A 20780-nucleotide genomic window follows, 5' to 3' on the forward strand; every position below is an offset into this window, starting at 1 on the left:
CATTAACTCCCAGCAAAGTTACACCACTTGACGCCAAAGGAGTTGAGGCTGTGGGCACGGAGTGGCCTGGCTGCACTTGATTTAGAAATAGACATTCAGATGTTCCAGAATAAGATGATATAAACATTTTGAGTCTTATCATCAAATTAACTACAGAATTGGGAGTTCCTTGGTGGCCTAGTGGTTAGGATACTGGCCATAGAACTGGCCATGGCCCTCAGTTCTATCTCTGGCTGGGAACAGATCCCGCAAGCCACGCGGCGCAGCCAAAAAAAAAAAGGACAGAATTAAAATTGCCGAGGTGAATGCTTGTAGATTGTGGGATGCAGTTGGCTCAGGTTTGAGCAGCAAGAAGACAAATAACGGATCTGATCTGTAGGTTCCATCCTACCAGGAGATTAGATAGAATTTTTTTTTTCAGTGGGTAAGCTTTAAGGCTTCTTGGTTAGTGAGTAGCATTTTTGTTTTTACTTTTACATAATTTCTTTGGTCTTAAGTTAACTCCTCCCAAATTTCAATGCTGAAGCGTGGATTTGTGGACATACTTCTTCCTACATACCCAGATGTTCAGTGTAATGTCTCCACACCTTTCTCCGTGGAGGGTATCACAGTCATTTTCAGCCTGTTGCCTTCAGATGTGTTGAAGGGGCACTGGTCTTAGGGGTGAAAGATCTCATCTTGTGTCCTCAGCCCCTCCGTGTAGGAAAGGCTGTTACATTCATTTTGTGAATGCGCCAGCAGTGGTCCAGAGATAAACCAAATGAGTACAGAAGGGAACAGCATCCAGGTGAGAGCAGTGTACTTTATGTTACCATGCTGGTTCCCATAAGGTTAAATTCTGCACACTGTACAGTTTGGGTAGAAAACCCAATAAGCTGTTTGCCACAACAGAATAGTAATCAGTCTGTCTTTTCTTTACCCTGTATTCTTCTGAACCAGCTGGGTGTGGGAATGTGTCCTTGATGTGCTTTAGATGGGGGTATTCACGTTATTGTCTACCCGATAGGACAGTCTCACAGATGCTGTACTTCATTAAGGACATCAAACCACCTTGTAGATGCAACATACCCAAATTTATTTTCCTTGGTTACATTACTTTGGAAGTAATTTCTTTCTCAATTTTGGAAGTTGGTAAGGAATTTAGGTTTTTAAGATGTTTGCAGATATTAGACCTTAAGTGTCAGTCATACTTTCTTTTCTTTCCTCTGTTACCATATTTAAATCTGTGTGTGTGTGTGTGTGTGTGTGTAGGGAGGCTTTTCCTTAAGCTTGATGAGTCCTTACACTTTATTATTATTTTTTTATTGGAGTATAGTTGCTTTACAATATTGTTAGTTTATACTATACAGCAAAGTGAATCAGCTATATGTATACATATATCCCCTCTGTTTTGGATTTCCTTCTCATTTAGGTCACCACAGAGCATTGAGTAGAGTTCCCTGTGCTATACAGTAGGTTCTCATTAGTTATCTATTTTATACATAGTGTTAATATCATATATATGTCAATCCCAGTCTCCCAATTCATCCCACCCCCCCTTTCCCCCTAGGTATCCCATATGTTTGTTCTCTATGTCTGTGTCTCTATTTCTGCTTTGGTAAAAGACAGTCTATACCAATTTTTTCAGATTCCACATATATGTGTTAATATACGATATTTGTTTTTCTCTTTCTGACTTACTTCACTCTGTATGACAGTCTCTAGGTCCGTCCATGTCTCTACAAATAGTCCTTGCACTTTAGACTTGTAAACAAGTTTTCTTTTTCACCATAAAGTTCAGTGCTTTCTTCTGCTCCAAGAGTTAGGTATAGTCTCAATGTCCAAATTTTGTATAACTGATTTTCTGCCGTAAATGTCAAAAATAGTTTGTAATTACAAGCTAATTAGTGGTTTTAGGCAGTTAATGTAAGTATTTTAACAGAGGTGGATAAGAGACTTTCATAGTAACTGATAGAAAAGTAGGCTAAAACATTCTGTTGTGGAACTTCCAACTGTGTAAATATGCGTTTAGCTATTTGTAATTTCTAACAGTAAATTGACATTTTAAATGTTAAGAGACTATTTTGATTTAGCTATTAAAATATATTTTGTATATAATACACACACAAACCCATACACACCCACACACATGTTCCATTGGTTGAAAGACACAGTGCATTTATTGGACTAAAATGTTCCATGGACTCTTGGTGCTTTGATGGTGTGAAGTGAAAAAAAGAACTTGGTAGGTACTAGGCAGCCCTCACAGCCTGCTTGTTTTCCTCTGTGCCTTAGTTTGCCCTTTGATGGGGTAGAATGACCTAAGAGTGTCTCAGACCACACATGATGTCCTCAGGAGCCTGACCTGAGCCTCTCACAGTCATTGGGTGTCAACACCTACACTGTGCAAATGTTTTACCTAGAAGTAACGCAAATCCAAACCGTGAGACGTACAAGTTTGTTTTGGAAATATGCATTTTTGTCATGACTTGGACAAACATCTTTTGAGTGCCTGCTGTTGGTGCTGGGCTAGGTGTGGGTAACATGAAGAAGGGGACAGTCAGTCAGTCAGTGTTTTCAAGGAGCTTCCAGTCCAGGCAGTAGTTTGTAACCAGAGATTGTGTTCAGAGTCACCTGTGAAGTTAGGAAGCCTTACTCACAGGTTCTGGTGCTACCTTCCAGTGATTCTGGTTCAGTTGAACTGTGGTGAGGCCTGGGCAACTGTGCTTCTACAACAAAATCACCTGACAAAAAAAAATTCTTCTCTAAGAACCACCGGAAGAGACAGATAAAGAATAAAGGATTATGAGAAGTTGACATATTGTAGCCTCAGGATACAACAAGTGAACACAAGAGTGACATAATTTTTAAAATTATGAAACATATCTATAGAAAATTCATAAAACATACACGTACAGCCCAGTGAGTTATTATGAAGTGAACATCTTTGTGACTACTATCAAGAAACAGAGTATTGGGAATTCCCTGGCTGTCTAGTGGTTAGGACTTTGCGCTTTCACTGCCAGGGCCCGGGCTCAATCCCTGGTCAGGGAACTAAGATCCCACGAGCCACATGGCATGCTCCCCACCCAAAAAAAAAGAAAGACAGGGAGTATTGCCAGCATCCGAGAAGCTCTCCCTGTGTCCCTTCCTAGTTACAACCCTTCCCAAGTTACGGTAGCCTGACTCTTGCTTTTCTTTATATTTTTACCACTGATGAAGGCATCCCTAATCAGTATAGTTTTACTTTTGTCAGTTTTGAACTTAAAGAAATTAAATCCTACTGCATTCTATTTTTTTGTTTCTTTTGGTCACTGTTATTTGTAAAATTCATCCAAGTTGTTGTGTATAGCTGGCTTGTTCATTTCCATTACTGCATAGTAGTAGTACATTATATGAATATACCACAATCTGTGTGTCCTCTTGCTGATGGATATGTGGATTGGTTATCATCTTTGGCTACTGAGCCCATTCTATGAGTGTGTGTGTGTGTGTGTGTGTGTGTGTGTGTGTGTGTGTAGTACATGGAAGTTCCAGCAATATATCAAAGTTCCTGTTGCTTTACCTCCTTAGCTGGGGTGATTAATCTTGACTGGTCAGTTAAAAAAAAAAAAAAAAAAAAAAAAAAGAGGTAAGGAGAGAGGAGGAGGAAGGCTATTTCAAGCATGTAAGAAGGAATGAGAATAAGAGGGTGTGACGAGTTTGGAAGGAAAGGGCAAGTACACTGGTGCGACACTAACTTAGGAGCCTGTGAGAAAGTGGTGAGAGGTGAGATGGAAGTATGTGAATACGCTGGGGAGTTTGGTCTTTATTCTAAAGGCAGTGACACCGGCAAAAGATAACAGATTTACATTTTTTTTAACATCTTTATTGGAGTATAATTGCTTTACAATGGTGTGTTAGTTTCTGCTTTATAACAAAGTGAATCAGTTATACATATACATATGTTCCCATATCTCTTCCCGCTTGCGTCTCCCTCCCTCACACCCTCCCTATCCCACCCCTCTAGGTGGTCACAAAGCACCAAGCTGATCTCCCTGTGCTATGCGGCTGCTTCCCACTAGCTATCTGTTTTACATTTGGTAGTGTATATATGTCCATGCCACTCTCTCACTTTGTCCCGGCTTACCCTTCCCCCTCCCCATATCCTCAAGTCCATTCTCTAGTAGGTCTGTGTCTTTATTCCCGTCTTACCCCTAGGTTCTTCATGACCTTTTTTTTTTCTTAGATTCCATATATATGTGTTAGCATACGGTATTTGTTTTTCTTTTTCTGACTTACTTCACTCTGTATGACAGGCTCTAGGTCCATCCACCTCACTACAAATATCTCAATTTCGTCTCTTTTTATGGCTGAGTAATATTCCATTGTATATATGTGCCACATCTTCTTTATCCATTCATCTGTTGATGGACACTTAGGTTGCTTCCATGTCCTGGCTATTGTAAATAGAGCTGCAATGAACATTTTGGTACATGATTCTTTTTGAATTATGGTTTTCTCAGGGTATATGCCCAGTAGTGGGATTGCTGGGTCATATGGTAGTTCTGTTTTTAGTTTTTTAAGGAACCTCCATACTGTTCTTCATAGTGGCTGTATCAACTTACATTCCCACCAACAGTACAAGAGTGTTCCCTTTTCTCCACACCCTCTCCAGCATTTATTGTTTGTAGATTTTTTGATGATGGCCATTGTTTGTAGATTTTTTGATGACGGCCATTGATGTCTCATTGTAGTGCTGATTTGCATTTCTCTAATGATTAATGATGTTGAGCATCCTTTCATGTGTTTGTTGGCAATCTGTATATCTTCTTTGGAGAAATGTCTATTTAGGTCTTCTGCCCATTTTTGGATTGCATTGTTTGTTTTTTTATTATTGAGCTACATGAGCTGCTTGTAAATCTTGGAGATTAATCCTTTGTCATTTGCAAATATTTTCTCCCATTCTGAGGGTTGTCTTTTGGTCTTGTTTATGGTTTCCTTTGCTGTGTAAAAGCTTTTAAGTTTCATTAGGTCCCATTTGTTTATTTTTGTTTTTATTTCCATTTGTCTAGGAGGTGGGTCAAAAAGGATCTTGCTGTGATTTATGTCATAGAGTGTTCTGCCTATGTTTTCCTCTAAGAGTTTGATAGTGTCTGGCCTTACATTTAGGTCTTTAATCCATTTTGAGTTTATTTTTGTGTATGGTGTTAGGGAGTGTTGTAGTTTCATACTTTTACATGTACCTGTCCAGTTTTCCCAGAACCACTTATTGAAGAGTCTGTCTTTTCTCCACTGTATATTCTTGCCTCCTTTATCAAAGATAAGGTGACCATATGTGTGTGGGTTTATCTCTGGGCTTTCTGTCCTGTTCCATTGATCTATATTTCCGTTTTTGTGCCAGTACCATACTGTCTTGACAGCTCTGTGGAGGATGAGGGGGCCTCATGAACTACTCTAATCTGGGGAGAAAAGAGAGGGAGCAGGGTTGAAGGGTTGGGTTCCAGAGATGCTTAGACCAAGTCAACAGTTTTGCTAAATCTGTTGAATATGGGGAAAAAGAAGAGAGAAAGGAGTTTTGGTTTTTGCCTGGGTGACTGTGTAGGTGGTGATTTCGTTAAGTTGGGGAATTCCAGAAGAGAAGTGTTTGAGGTTGGGTGGCAGTCATGGGGAGTGAAGTTAGTTTTAGACTTGTGGTACACGAGACAGCTGTAGATGATCTCGTAGAGATGCTCTTGAAGTGGTTTGAACTCAAGAAAGGACTGGGCTGGAGATGTCTCAGAGTCCGGGTGGTGATTGAAGCCGTGGGATGTGGCTGTGCACAGAGAGTCTAAGGAGGATGAGGTGGATGCAGGGGAGAAGGGGATCCTGAAAAGCAGACCAAGAAGGGGCTACCAAAGAAGTAAGAGGTAAGCCAAAAGAAATTAGGTCCTGGAAGCTGAGGAGGAAAAGGCCCTGCAGGACGAGAATCGTGACTGGTGTCCAGTGCCCTCAGAAGACTCCAAGGGAAATTACAAGAAGTGCTTGGCATTTGGCAGTTAGGAGAGAAGTGGTTGAGATCAGGGTGTTTCAGCCTGGGGAGCAAAGGTGATGCTGCAGTGGCTTAAGAGCCGATTGTGGGCGAGGAAGTGGGAGAAACCAGATGAGGAGCTGGGCAGTGAATGGAAGCCAAAGCACATTAGGTGGAGGGGGGCGAGGAACGAAGAGGGGTAAGATCTGTGTGTGCCACAGTGGGAGATACTCTATAAAGTCCTGTGTAGTTAAATGGAGGAGAGAAGGAGAATGTGCCTGAAACCTCGGCACGAGGAGCAGGAAGGACCCAAATGTTGCGAGAGACTTAACGTTGAATAGGAGGAGGGTACCCTTGTCACTGAAAAGGGAGAAGAGGCGGGGAAATTGGCACAGACTGAAATACATCTGTAGGGATGACAGTTTTCAGAGAACAAGGAATTGGGGACGTCCTAGCTTTTAGTAGCCTCTTGCCTCTTAAATAGGAGGCCGTTCATTTGGTTGAGTAAGGATGAAAGTTAATGGTTAACAAGTACCCAGGTTGTATTACACAACTGTTGACAATTGGTTTGTCAGCCTGCTAAATATGAAGTAATGCAGAGTGTCTCTGAACAGATGTCAGTGGTAGGAAGCCATAGGCATGCCGCTGGAGAGAGTCAAAGGAGGTGGAAAGACTTTCTATTCCGCACTGTGCTTGAAAACAGTAAAGGTGTATAACCACTTCCTGCTTCTGTCCATCCTCTTTCTATACAGAAAACAGATCCTCTTTTTTAAAAAAAAAAAAAAGTTCATTGAAGTATAGTTGACTAACAATATTAGTTTCAGGCATATAACATAGTGATTTGATATTTTTATAGATTGCACACCATACAAAGTTATTATAAAATATTGGCTATATTCCCTTTGTTGTACCTTACATTCCTGTGAATTATTTATTTTCTAACTAGTAGTTTGTAACTCTTAATCCTCTTCACCTATTTTGCCCCTCTCCCGACTCCCCTCCCCTCTGGTAACCACTAGTTTGTTCTCTGTAACACAAATCCTCTTCTATGTAGTATTCATGAGATCATTATTTACAAAATGATTTCCCACCAATGTCTTATGGTCAAAGAACTGCTTTTAGAGACACAGAGAGGGAGAATATGAATATGTCTGAGTGTGTGTGTATGTGTCTCAGTTCTCTTCAGCTAAAGACCACCCAGAACATACCTGGAGGTGAACAAGTTGAGTTTGCTGCTCATTGCAGTAAGGAAGAATGGACATTATAGGATACCTCAGGGCAGCTCACTAAGAGCTGCGAGAGCTGTCGTAGAAATTGGGCTTTGGTTCCAGGAAAGCAGGGACTCATTCTGTATTGGGTGCTGTCAGAGGAAGGACAATTCTGTGATTGAATATCTCATTAAATCCTATTTACAGTGAGAGCAGACAAGATTTAGGAAAAAGCTATAGTTGGTAACGAAGTGGCAATCACTCATTGAGTGACCTTATTTTTGTGTCACTGTATCATAGTCCCAGAATGGCTTCATTTGATATAGATATTCTGTGAGATGATATCCCACAGAAGACCACAGGTCAGATCAGGTTATAGTAACATTGAGGTCTAGCTGTGAATGTTAGATCAATTCCGGACCTCAGGGACTGCTTTATTTTTCATATATCCATGTATGAGATATATATATATATAGAGAGAGAGAGAGAGAGAGCAAGAGAGAGAGAGAGAGAGAGAGAGACATAACACATTTATATCTTTAAGTCTAATTTTAAAGTGAGGTGTTTATCCTTTCCTTGTTTTGGTGAGTGCAGTTTTAATATGTATTGGTAAGAGTTTTAAAAATTCTCTCCCAGTGTAGTATTTTATCCGTGAATCAAGGTTCATTACTTTAGGATATACTTTTTCAGCTATATCAGTAACATAGAATGCACTATCATTTGGAAAACTTGTTCTCTCTCTGGGGAATGAGTAGAAAACAGAAGGTTCTTACATGGATCCAGGTGGGAAGTGGGTGGTGATGAGGGGAGAGGGGAGGGGCATTTTAAGAAATATTTAGAAGGTAGAGTGGACAGAACTTGATGTCAGAATGCAGTGTGTAGGGAAGTCAGAAGGGTGAGGGATGATGCCTAGGTTTCTAGCTGAGGAGTTTGAGTAGGAAGTGATGTTCCTCAACAGGATGGATGGAATGGAGAAGTGACAGGTTGGCGGGGGGGTAACAAATCTTAAACAAGAATCCCTACAGTAGCATGACTCTGGTTGGGGGAAGACTGATTGCTTCTCATCAGTCTTGTAGGTGCCTAGTGTCTAACAAAGAATAAGAATTTATTGTTTAACAGCAAGAGCTATAACTGCCTAAGGAACCAAAATCTTAAATGCTTTTGTCTGCATATTCTCTCCCTGTAGGCAAATCTATATATTAAAAATGAGGCCATTAAACTGCATGTGTGAAAAAATAATGAATTCTTTTTGAGTTAGAAGACACCTTGGAGAAAATTTTAGAGTGTAATCCTTTTATCTTGCATGCCAGAAAGTTGAGACTAAAAAGAAGTGGGTGACTTCTGAGTTTCTTGAGAGAAAAAGTGTGATTTTTCAACATAAAGTTTTGGAACTTAAAATTAATGAACATTGAATCAGTTAACCAATTGACAAATACTATAGTTTTTATGTTTTACTTAGTAAAAATTAAGCAGAAGGCTACATGAATAATGAATACATCATTTTAACTACTAAATATCCTTCCTCATTTAAGTAGACGATGAAAAGGTTGTCTATTTAAACTATTTTAAATTCATATTCTTCCATTAAGGAAAAAATGCTTTCGGTATGTTTCTTTGAGCTGTCAAAACTCTTCCTTCATTTTTGCTATGCTTCGTTAATTGAGTAAATAATCATATAACTGAATATGTGAATTTAGTCAGCTATGTGAATTTTGTAGTAACTTTTCTTTGATTAGGGCTGAAATCTATAATCGGAAAGAAGAGGAAGACAGTTTTATTTCTTTATGAGAATGTATTATTTTGTGATATAGTTATTTCTTCCAGAATGAGACATTAAAAATTAAATTAGTTAATGGACTTCTGGAAGTAGAGAGTGCCTTAGAATTCACCTGATTCAACAACTTCCCTTTACAGATACTGATGTTGGGAAGGAAAGTGCAGGGACTTCCCTGGTGGTCCAGTGGTGAGGACACTGCACTTTCACTGTCGAGGGCGCGGGTTCTATCCCTGGTTGGGAAACTAAGATCCCTTACGCTGCGCTATCCAGGGTGACATTTGACCAGAATAAAACCCAGATCTCTAGTTTCTTCATCCAGTGCATTTCACTCTAATGTATGCTGTTCTCTCAAAACCAACTTAGATGCTGTTGAAAAGAAAGGGGTGTGGGTAGAATGCCAAACCTGTTGAGGATTCACTTAATGGGTTTCTAGCATTTTTGCTTCATACAAAACGCTCCTGTGGTGGGGATAACCACGGTGATAAAACTGATTTTTGCTTTTTAGGTGAGAGTTACGTGTGTGCGTCGAATGAACCGTTTCGTAAAGTTGATTACACCAAAAACATTAATCCAAACTGGTCTGTGAACATCAAGGGTGGGACCACCCGAGCCGTGGCTGCCTCCTCCTCAGTGAAGAGTGAAGTGAAAGAAAGTAAAGATTTCATCAAACCCAAATTAGTGACTGTGATTCGAAGTGGAGTGAAGCCTAGAAAAGCAGTGCGGATCCTTCTGAATAAGAAGACTGCTCATTCCTTCGAACAGGTCTTAACAGATATCACCGAAGCCATTAAACTGGACTCAGGAGTGGTGAAGAGGCTCTGCACGCTGGACGGGAAGCAGGTAGGATGTTTCCAGCCCCACACTCTCTGTCTTACTTTTAAACTCTCCCCGTACCACGGTGGTTACATAGTTAATATGAATTTCATAGTTCCCTAGAAGTTATTCTAGCAGTCCTACTTGTGAGAGGCCTGTGTGTGTTGGCCTTTATCATGAAAAATGTAAGTGGCTTACCTGCCTCTTTACCCAAATATCTCAAAAGTAAATGTAGAGAAATCTATCATATACTTCTTATGGCTATTGGAAGGGAAATGTAAACTTCTTCTTTTTTTTTTAATTGAAGTATAGTTGCTTTACAATGTTGTGTTAATTACTGCTGTGCAACAGAGTGATTCAGTTATACATATATATACTTTTTAAAATATTCTTTTCCATTATGGTTTATCATAGGATATTGAATATAGTTCTCTGTGCTATATAGTAGGACCTTGTTGTTTATCCATTCTATGTATAAAAGCTTACATCTGCTAACCCCATACTCACACTCCATCCCTCCCCCAGCCTTCTCCCCCTTGGCAGCCACAGTCTGTTCTCTATGTCCATGATTCTGTTTCTGTTTCAGAGATAGGCTCATTGTGTCATATTTTAGATTTCACATATAAGTGATATCATGATATTTGTCTTTGTCTCTCTGACTTCACTTAGTATGATAATCTCTAGTTGCATCCATGTTGGTGCAAATGGCATTATTTCGTTCTTTTTTATGGCTGAGTAGTATTCCACTGTATATATATACCACATCTTCTTTATCCATTCATCTGTCAGTGGACATTTAGGTTGTTTCCATGACTTGGCTATTATGAATAGTGCTGCTATGAACATAGAGGTGCATGTATCTTTTTGAATTACAGTTTTGTCCAGGTATATGCCCAGGAGTGGGATTGCTGGATCATACGGTAATTCTGCTTTTAGTTTTCTGAGGAAGCTCCATATTGTTTTCCACAGTGGTTGCACCAGAAGGGAAATGTAAACTTCTGAGGAAAGAGTGTATGTTGAAGAGGCTTCCTACATTAAGTGGGATATTCTCTAGTTAAGAATAAGAACATCTGTTGACCAGTAGAGTCTATGGGTTTCGGTAAATCACAGAAGTAAAAATAAAAGATATTTAATGCTTTCAGAAAAGCCTTTCCTCCCTACTTATGTATAATATAGAAAATGCATTTCAAAGAATGTTCTTTTATAGGAATGTCCATTTGAGTTTCATAGGAAACAATAGAGGTAATTAAGCAGCATTTCTGAAAAATGTACACAAATTACACAGGAAGATGCAAGCCAAATTATGGTAACAATATACCAGGGAATCTAATAGGCTAAAAAAAATTGAGCAAATTGCAGGAATGCATGAATAGCAGTTATACAAGTATTGAGTTTCATAACAATCAGATTATCATTCCTAAAAAGAAACATGAGGCTTCTAAAATGTATTTTTTCCTAATTTCAATAAAGTTAAGTTGTTTAGATTTACATTGTATTAAACTATAGTTTCCAGCATTCAATTTGTTTCTTCATTCCATTTTGTTTCTTCCCTCTAACATAATTTATTTTGAAGTGTTTGGCTTGTGTAGTGCTGAGAATGAATAATATAAAACACTGGAATGGTGTCTTCTGGAAAAACACAATTAATTTCTAATTTTCTAAGACCAGATCTAGTTACTGGGTTGTTTTCATAAACATAAACAACATTTTAAAAAATACGTTCTGAAAATTCCAGTAGATTATAGTGAGTTTACAATGGCTTTTCTAATTAATTAAGAGTTAGAAGGCATAACGTTTCATAGCAGCCTGCCCCAAGAGAGGTTCACAGTGTGAATGGAAATAGACACTTTACAAACTGAGTTAATAGCACATCACAACACAAAACATCTTAAGATTCACCCTGCAAATAAGTGAAAAAAAAATTAGACCACAAGACATAAAGGAGATTTGGTAAATCAAATAGCTGATTTTTGGTGGACACAGTGAAGACAGGAAATGGGGAAGACAAATATTTAAGATACCTAATGAAAGGAAAAATGAAAATCAAAGCTGAAGCAAATTAGAATACATAAATGGCATATAAATCGGAAATTCAATAAAGATTTAAAAACTGAAACAGATTTGGAAATCTACAAATAAATGTTGTTCAGGGAAAATGTAAGTAAAATAAAGAAGTTGAACAGCTAATTGAAATAGAAATCACTGAAATTTTAATAGGTATTCAAAAAAATTGTCTTTTAAAAGGCTCCAGACTAGAAATATTCGTATGTAAACTTGTTAACTGAAGCACAAGCAATCGAAATCACCAACATATTAAAGAATAATGCTGTTATGAGTAGACTTATGACAGAAATTAAAGGATGGCTTACTATTAAGAAACCCGTTTATACATGAGATCTAGAGGAAAAAGCATGATAGTATACACAGTCCCCCCAAAATGTCGCAAAGGCGTTTGACAAAATACAAAATCTATATTCAGTTAAAGATTTAGTAATAAAAATGGGAGGTGAATTCTCTAATACAATAAAAAAAGAAAAATTCCTATCTGAAACAAAAAGTCCATGTATTGGTAAACAAATGAGTTACAGGAAGCATTTCTATGACAGTCAGGTACAAGATGAGGACGTGTGATAGCACCTAGTACTCAACATTCTTCTATACATTCTTCCTGATTTTTATTTATAGTTTAATTGCAATTTCCATAAGAATGTAAATGAGATTGTTTTGGAGTGAGGGGAGCGATACCTGACAAAGCGATTTTAAAAGTTAATCTGGAAAAATAAGCAGGAAAATTTCGGAAATAATGATTAATGGGCTCTCATGCTACCAAATATTAAATCAGCATCCTCATAACCATACCAAAAAGAAATTCCAGGTGTTTTAAAAATATAGGTGTCAAAATGAGACACAAGAATGAAAGGAAAATATGTCAATAGTTATGTTGAAATGGGAAAGGATTTTCTAAGTAGTAAAGAAGTGGAAAAATCAGAGGGAAACGTTGATTGGTTGGACATAAAAATTAAACATTTCTAGATGTCCATACACCCCAGTGTTCATTACAGCACTGTTTACAATAGCCAGGTCATGGAAGCAACCTAAATGTCCATCGACAGACAAAGGATAAAGAAGATGTGGTACATATATACAATGGAATATTACTCAGCCATAAAAAGGAACAAAATTGGGTCATTTGTAGAGACGTGGATGGACTTAGAGACTGTCATACAGAGTGAAGTAAGTCAGAAAGAGAAAAACAAATATCATGTATTAACGCATATATGTGGAATCCAGAAAAATGGTACAGATGAACTGGTTTGCAAGGCAGAAATAGAGACACAGATGTAGAGAGCAAAGGTATGGACACCAAGGAGGGAAAGTGGGGGCAGGGGTGGTGGTGGCATGAATTGGGAGATTGGGATTGATATATATGCACTAATAGGTGTAAAATAGGTAACTAATAAGAACCTACTGTATAAAAATAAAATAAAATTCAAAAAAGAAAAAAATTTTTTAAAAGACTTAAAATTTCTAGATGTCAAGCAAGGGTTATATGCGTTTATGTAGAGTCATACTAGTTTAATATGAAAAAAAAAACCACTACAGTGGAAAAGTGGATAAAGGGCCAAACAGACAATTTGAGAAGATAGGATTATAAATCGCAAGCATAAAAAAAGTTCAGTCTCGCTAATAAAAATGTGAATTAAGGCAATGAGATATTCATATTTGCAATGAGATATTCATATTTAAAATTGACAGGTTTTTTTTAAAACAGAAAATGTCTGTTATTTTTTAATGTGCAGTGAATAGGCATTCTCTTCCAGTGATGGAAGTGCAAATTGCACAATCTTTATCGAAAGCAATTTATTATGTACAACTCAAAAATATTTTTTCTATTTGAACTAGTAAATTAACTTCTAGGAATTTATCCTAAATAATCAAAGATGCAAACATAATTATGCACAAAAATTTTCATCCCAGCACTAAGAGCAAAAGATTGGAAACAATTTAAAATCTCTAAGGTAAAAAACAGTTAAATGATTTGACCATAGAATTTATATGTAGTGGGCATTGAAAATTGTGTTGGGGGAATATTTAAAGACATGGGAAAATGTTAAGCAAGAAAAAAACTCTGTAGTATGTTTTCAATCTATGTTAAGAAAGAAGAGTGAGGAAGAAAATGTTTTTAATGAATTCAGAAGGAAAAAAGATTATAGTTGCCGTCAGAAATCCAGAATTTGCTGTTCTGATTTCCACTGCTTCTTTCTCATGTCTGCTTAGAAGCAGAAACTCAAGCACTGAGAAAGAAAACAAGACTGATTTCAATTAGACTGAAGAAATCAAAACATTGAGTTAATCGTTGAAATTTTGGCATGTGGTTATAAAATGTTGGTATCGCTTTTGTCACTTTTTATGTCTTATAAAAGTTAAAATATTATTTCCCACATGCAAAGAAAAGAGATATTTTAAAACTTAGAAATAAAATGTTTATTTGGAAAAATTAGAGATTTCATTTTGATAGACACAGCTTTGGATGTTATATTTTCAGATTGCCAGGTATCCTTAAAAGCTGTAGTTTTCTAGGCACTGATTCAACATTTGTACTATAAGGGGACTTATATTTAAACTTCAAGTCTGTCTTTTGGTTGGTTTATGTTGTAAGTTTAAAGAGAGATGAAATCTTGCTTTGAAATAGCCTAAGAGATTTTTCTTGTTCTTAAGATTAATGCAAACCTTTAAATGGACAGTGTTCATCTTGAATTTTTTCCATAAAATGATTTTTAAAAAATTATCTGCTTTCTGAAAAATTCTCAAGAACAGCTTTGCTTAGGTGAAGAGAAAGGAGCTAAGATGTGTTCATGAGTTGTCCCGGTACAAAATTTTAGACTGTCTGCCTTGACTTTAATGTTCTTTTTTCTGGTTACTTCCTACTCAGATTTGTTGTTTTCATTTTAATTAGTCTGATCTGTGACACAGGATAGAGATTGAACAATTCATAGGCAATTCATCATGAACAGTCAATGAGCCCATTCTGATACTTGTGCTAGAGTTTCAAGGGGCCCTGCTTATCTTTTCTCACTGTTGTGGCCTCTTCCGTTGCGGAGCACAGGCTCTGGACGCGCAGGGTCAGCGGCCATGGCTCACGGGCCCAGCCGTTCCGCGGCATGTGGGATCTTCCCGGACTGGGGCACGAACCCGTGCCCCTGCATCGGCAGGTGGACTCTCAACTACTGCGCCGTCAGGGAAGCCCCCCTGCTTATCCTTTATGGGCTTGAAAACTTTCTTGATTGAAGAAGCAATGGGGTGTCACGTGCCAGTTAGCATTCATGTTGTGAAAACGATGTCCCTGAAATCTTTGCGTCCCTCAAAATGGATGATCACATCTTCCTAGTAGTATTGTCTCCATTTACAAGGTCTGACTTGGTTAGTACAACTAATTGATGTATTTTATGTCTCTATGAAATCACTTCAAATAAAATCACGTTTTAGGATTTTATCCATGTTAACTCTTGGGTTTTCTTTACTGTCAAGACATGGTTCTCAGCTGGGCACACTTTTACCCCTAGGGAACACTTGGTAATGTCTGGAGTCATTCTTTGTCTGCAGTCTTGACTGGAGGTGGGGATTCTACTGGCATCTAGTGGGTAGAGGCCAGGGAAACTGCTCACCATCCTGCAGTGCACAGGACAGCCACAGCATAATTCTCTGGGTCCAAAAATGTCAGTAATGCTGAGATTCAGAAATCTTGGTGTAAAGTAAGTGAAATGATTCAAAGGGAAATGATGCTTATTAAAATAGTAACTTTGTTATCAATTAGGCCACATGATATAAGTTCTGTTTATCTCAGACCTTAGAGACGTTCTCACTTTCTGTCCACTTTTTATGTAATTGAGGCAGGTGTGTTAGAATGTCATGGTTTGTACTCTTTCTTGTCCGGGATTTCAAACTATTTGTCTTCGTTGTGTGAGGCTGACATACAGTTGGGTAGTATAGCTTCACAGGGGATTAAATAAAGATGTCCCAAATCATTTCACCTGTATTTAAAGAGAAGCCTAAGAAATCAGGATTTAGTCTCGTGAAGTTTTAAGTATTTAATACTTAACAGTGATAGCGTGATTATCAATTTTTAAAAAATATACAACCTAGGTGTTTATAGATGGGATGACTAGAAAAAAGCATTCGTAAATAGAAGTCATCACTATTTCCTTAAGTAGTTTTCTTTGAACTCGCAATTAATTTAGATTAAATGCTTGACTTTTGTTTTTCTTCTTAAAAACAAAATGTTCTTGAACTTTTAAGTTAAATTGTATAGAAAAACAAGGTTTACTTTTTTAATTTTTTGAAAAACAGAGTGACTTTCTCAGAATAAACTGCAGCAGGGTGGTAGTTCTTTAAAATATATATATATTTATTCTGTTAAGGAACTGAAAGGTCCAACTGTAGCTTTAGTCCACATGTGTAAAAAATTCTAGCTTTTAGCTTTCCCAGAAACAGCAGAGTTTTAACATAAAAGAAACATACTTAGTGGAATTTTGGAACAAGTTGATTCTTGTCATGGGCAGAGACAAAACAGACTCAAAAATTGCTAGCAGTTGATGCTTTGGGGGTAAAGTACTTCCAGACTTTGGGACCGCTGCCAGCCTCGGGATGCCCACGTGCTGTGGGTCCTTCTTGGGGAACATGGCAACCCCTTGGAGTGCATTCATCATATCAGCCGTATTAGAGTTTATGAAGGTTCCCATCCTCACTTTTTTTTAAAGTTTTTTTCACGGGTACTATACTATTAATAATATTTATTTTGTATCTTTTATTTTTCCAGCATCACATTTTCTAGTGAAGATTCATTTCTTTGCAATGACCCAACTGTACTTACTTAAAACAATCTCTTCTCAAATTGCTGCAGAAAAATCATATGGTTGAATTTTTCCTTGATGTAGATGAGAACAGTTCGGTTTTAATTCTCACTCTGCTGCCAGTGCATGCACATCCTTTTGTAGGTAATAAAAATCCAGACAACAGTGTTTTGTCCTCTTAGATAAATTCACACCTCTGAAGTGTGGGTAGCTGATCTATCTCAAGTAATGGAAGATTTATCCCAATCAGGAATTAACAGACTGTGAGTAACTAGTGGGATTTTTCAGTACAGCTGGAGTCCAGGTATAGAAAGGTATTTTCATTTGTTCTTCGATTCCTCATCTAAGCAGATATATCTCTGCCCTTAAAAAGGGGGGCGGGAGAAGCTTAATCTTTGTTTTTTATTTAACGAACCCTTTTTTTCAAAGAGTGATCTGAAAAGTGGGAAGAAAGAAGAAAGCATTTAGATATCCCTCTTCAAGTAAAGTTTGTGTTTTGCCATTTTGATATCCATGGTGTAGGCAATTTCCCCTGACCTTAAATAATACCTTCCCCTTTTTAATGGGAAACTGAAGGAAAACACTAAAATCCTGTTAGTAATGATGGCAGTTGAAAATTAGGAGAAGAGATGCTTAAGAAAAACAATTTTAGCTCTCAGTGAATTATGCAAGGTAAAGTATAGGTGAGATAAAAATGACGTTATCGCGAACTATTTTGTTTCCTTATTATTTTGATGTCTAAGTTGGAGTAATGCATAGAACATAAACATTGTATGGAATTAGTTTCATTTTGTTATAAATGAATTTTCCACTGATTATAATAATTATTAAAATATATATTTTGTCACGTATTGTGCAGTGCTTAGAATAATAGCTTAATTAGCTAATAGATAATAGCTAATCGCTTACCGTGTCAGGCATTATGTTGTGCTTTACATTAGTCTTCTTCACTAATCTTCATAGCAGCCTTGAGAGTTAGTGCATTTTCCACTTAGCAGTGGGCAAGTTGAAGTAAAGAGAAATGAATCATGCAGCTGGTGGCGGAGCTGGGGTTCATATCCAGAGAGTGTGATCCTAGATCCCGCACTTTCCACAGCTACGGTATAAGCCACCTGTGGTCAGGCTTTGGGAAAGGCTTCAGTGATAATGAGGGACAGGACAAATAACTAATAAGAAAAACAGGTTATGTCAAAAAAAAATCTTTCTTAAGTTTTAGAGTGATTCAGTTTTACCTGGGGTTTCTCTAAAATCTGTGTAATAATAGGTCATGCGGTAAAATTATACTTGGAGTAGGATCTGAAAAATGAAATAATAGGTTAAGGAGTGATTATATGCTTGACAAAAAGATGACTCAGGGTTATTTTATAGATTAAAAAAAGTATATGACATTGCAGAAAGTTTAGAAAATATAGGAAAAGCTAAATGCACAATCCTTCCATTTTAGCCCTTTGTTTTCGTAATTGAGTATTCCTATCAATATTTTCATATACACATGTTTTTGTCTCTCTTTTAAGAGAAAACTACCCAGGTAAAATCAGTATATTTCTATTGGAAAAATGCAAAAAATTCAGGGAAATGCAAAGAATGAAAGTTATTTTCACATCTGCCCTGCTTCCCCAACCTCACTCTACTTCTTAAAAGGAACCACCTAATAAGTTTTGTTAATGCAATTTAAATACATATATACACTTTTTTTTTTTTTTTTTTTTTTTTTTTTTTTTTTGCGGTACGCAGGCCTCTCACTGTTGTGGCCTCTCCCGTTGTGGAGCACAGGCTCCGGACGCGCAGGCCCAGCGGCCATGGCTCACGGGCCTAGCCGCTCCGCGGCATGTGGGATCCTCCTGGACCAGGGCACGAACCCGTGTCCCCTGCATCGGCAGGCGGACTCTGAACCACTGCGCCACCAGGGAAGCCCCACATAGTTTTTACATAACGTGGTTTTTATGTGTAATCGTGTATCCTGCTTTTTTCACTTGTTAATCATACTCTTCCGTGTTATATAATCTGCACATTTCATACTTAAATGAGTGAATAATGGTCAATTGGCTAGATAGACTGTAATTTCTCTAACGTATTGGTGGACATTTGGCTTGTTTCCAGCTTTTCATACTTTTATCCTCTGATCATCTTGCTACATGTAGATTTTAACATCGTTGGATCAGTTCCTTTCTTTAGGATGGATTCCTAGAGGCAGATTACTAGAAGAGACTCTTACGGATTTGGGGGTTTCAGAGGTACAATCAAAGCTGTAGACACAAAGTTGTCCTAGATGGCAATGCATGTGCCCCAGTATTTCTGAAGCTAGGAGAGGCTTAGGAGTGGATTAGACATGACAGCCGGGTATAAAATGGTCATAATTTGATTTTTTGCATGGAAAAATGTACATTCTGCACAATTCCTGTTGTGTAAATTGAAGCCTACGTGCATTCCTCTTACCATCTTTGCTACTTTCTGTTCTAGAGAGTAGTATAAGGAGAAAAGGCAGTTGACCTGTGTATCAGTTTTATATTCAAGGCAAGTGACGACCAACTAGTCTTGAAAATATTAAGCTTAGTAGGGAGAAACCTTTTTTTTTTAAGCCAATAACCCCCATTATGGTACTACATCACCTTAATCTTGAACTGAAGGACCCATCATTTCATTCAGTTTTGTTTTTTTTTTTTTTTTAATAACCTTTGCCTAGATGCCAAAAATCCCCCGAGTATATTTCTGGTATTTAGTGAAGTCAGGTAACTTTTTGCTTTGTGGTATTTTGACTCAGAATTGAGTCAAGGATATTACTTGCAGTAGTCACTTTGTACACTTCATTGCTTTTGGTCATAGCTAACTTTTGGATTTGTTTTGTTGTTTTTGTATGCTATCATGAGTGTCTACTGATCACAATTTCTACCAGTATGTGTAATATATAGTATTACTTTACAAGTTTTACTAGATTTTATGAAAGGGTCATTTATTCATCATGCCTTACGGTAAAAACAAGGACAGGTGCAAAGTCAGCATGGTGTTTTAGAATGTATAATTGAGATAGGAAATTGTTTAGTCCAGCTTGCTAATTTAATAGGTGAGAAATCTTTCGGGGCTCATAATAGCTTTTGAGAACCTGATGAAATCTGTGGCTCTTCTCTTCCAAGTAAAGCCTGACTCAAAATTTTGTGTATGATCAGCTTGTTTGCAGTTTAAGAAACTCTTCTTTGGCCTGTTTTACTCTCTTCCCTTTAGTAGGGGGAAGTGTTTTATTTTCAGCCTTAAAGTCACTGATGTTTCTAGAGAGCAAAAGTTAAGCTTGACCGTGGTCATCCACGTTCTTAGGGTGCTGCCTCATAGAAGAGGAATTAATTGAATCTAAACTAAAAATGGCTTCATGGAGAAAAATCGTGCTAGAGTCTGTATATGCGTTTTCAGTAACCCTGTGCAGTCTTCTAGATTTAGAAATTAACCTCTTGCATTTTTCTTAAGTAAGGAAGAGCACCACATTTCAAAGCTAGTAAGACTAGCTTTCATGAATATTCTGTGTGTGTGTATTTTTAGAACATTTTAATTGTACTCGAATGAGCTGCCAGACTCCCAGCAAAGTGTTGGAAAGCTTGCAGTCATTAGAGGTTCGCCTCCACAGAAGTTTAATTCTCTGGGCCTGAGGAGTGTTAGAAATGAAGCAACACTTACCCAGAAGGAGCAGTCTGGTTTTCCTTATGCATTTCGGGCTTGTTTAAGACTTGAAACAGTAAAGTTTTATTTTAAATTTTCTTTTTTTGTTTTATAATGGTTTATGGTAAACTTCTCTAAATGTGAGCGTAAAGACATTTGATTATATTTTTAAATATTGCTCTTTGTTTGCCCACATGATAAGTCATTAAATGCCATTTTAAGTATGAGTTGTGGAAGATATTTAAATATCTGTGTATTGGTACTTATTAAAACTGACATTAGTTAACATGGTTCTGTTTCTGAAGGATTAAGTCTATTAAACACCTAGTCTTTGGTATCATTTATGCTATGTGTTTTTAGTGGTAAAATATTATGCTACACATGCCATTGTGAAAATGCAAATTAAAAAGACAGTCTTTCTTTTCATAAAATGCAAAAGTTGTGTAAATGGAAACTTGTAAAAGCCCAGTTAGGTGGCTTAATGCACATTTTAAATGTCTTTCACTTAATACAGTAGT

General features: G+C 37.4%; 1 protein-coding gene across 4 annotated transcripts in view; it reads left to right on the forward strand.

The window, feature by feature from the left end:
• The window catches only part of DCLK2 (doublecortin like kinase 2), a 156738-nt gene that overhangs the window by 9551 nt on the left and 126407 nt on the right, over positions 1–20780 (forward strand). For all 4 annotated transcript variants that reach the window (XM_060012128.1, XM_060012129.1, XM_060012130.1 and 1 more), the window contains exon 2: positions 9459–9793. In XM_060012128.1, coding sequence (XP_059868111.1) covers positions 9459–9793 — 335 coding nt within the window. The remainder of the gene's footprint in view (positions 1–9458; positions 9794–20780) is intronic.

The sequence above is a fragment of the Delphinus delphis genome, chromosome 5, assembly GCF_949987515.2.
Source record: "Delphinus delphis chromosome 5, mDelDel1.2, whole genome shotgun sequence".
Lineage (NCBI taxonomy): Eukaryota > Metazoa > Chordata > Mammalia > Artiodactyla > Delphinidae > Delphinus > Delphinus delphis.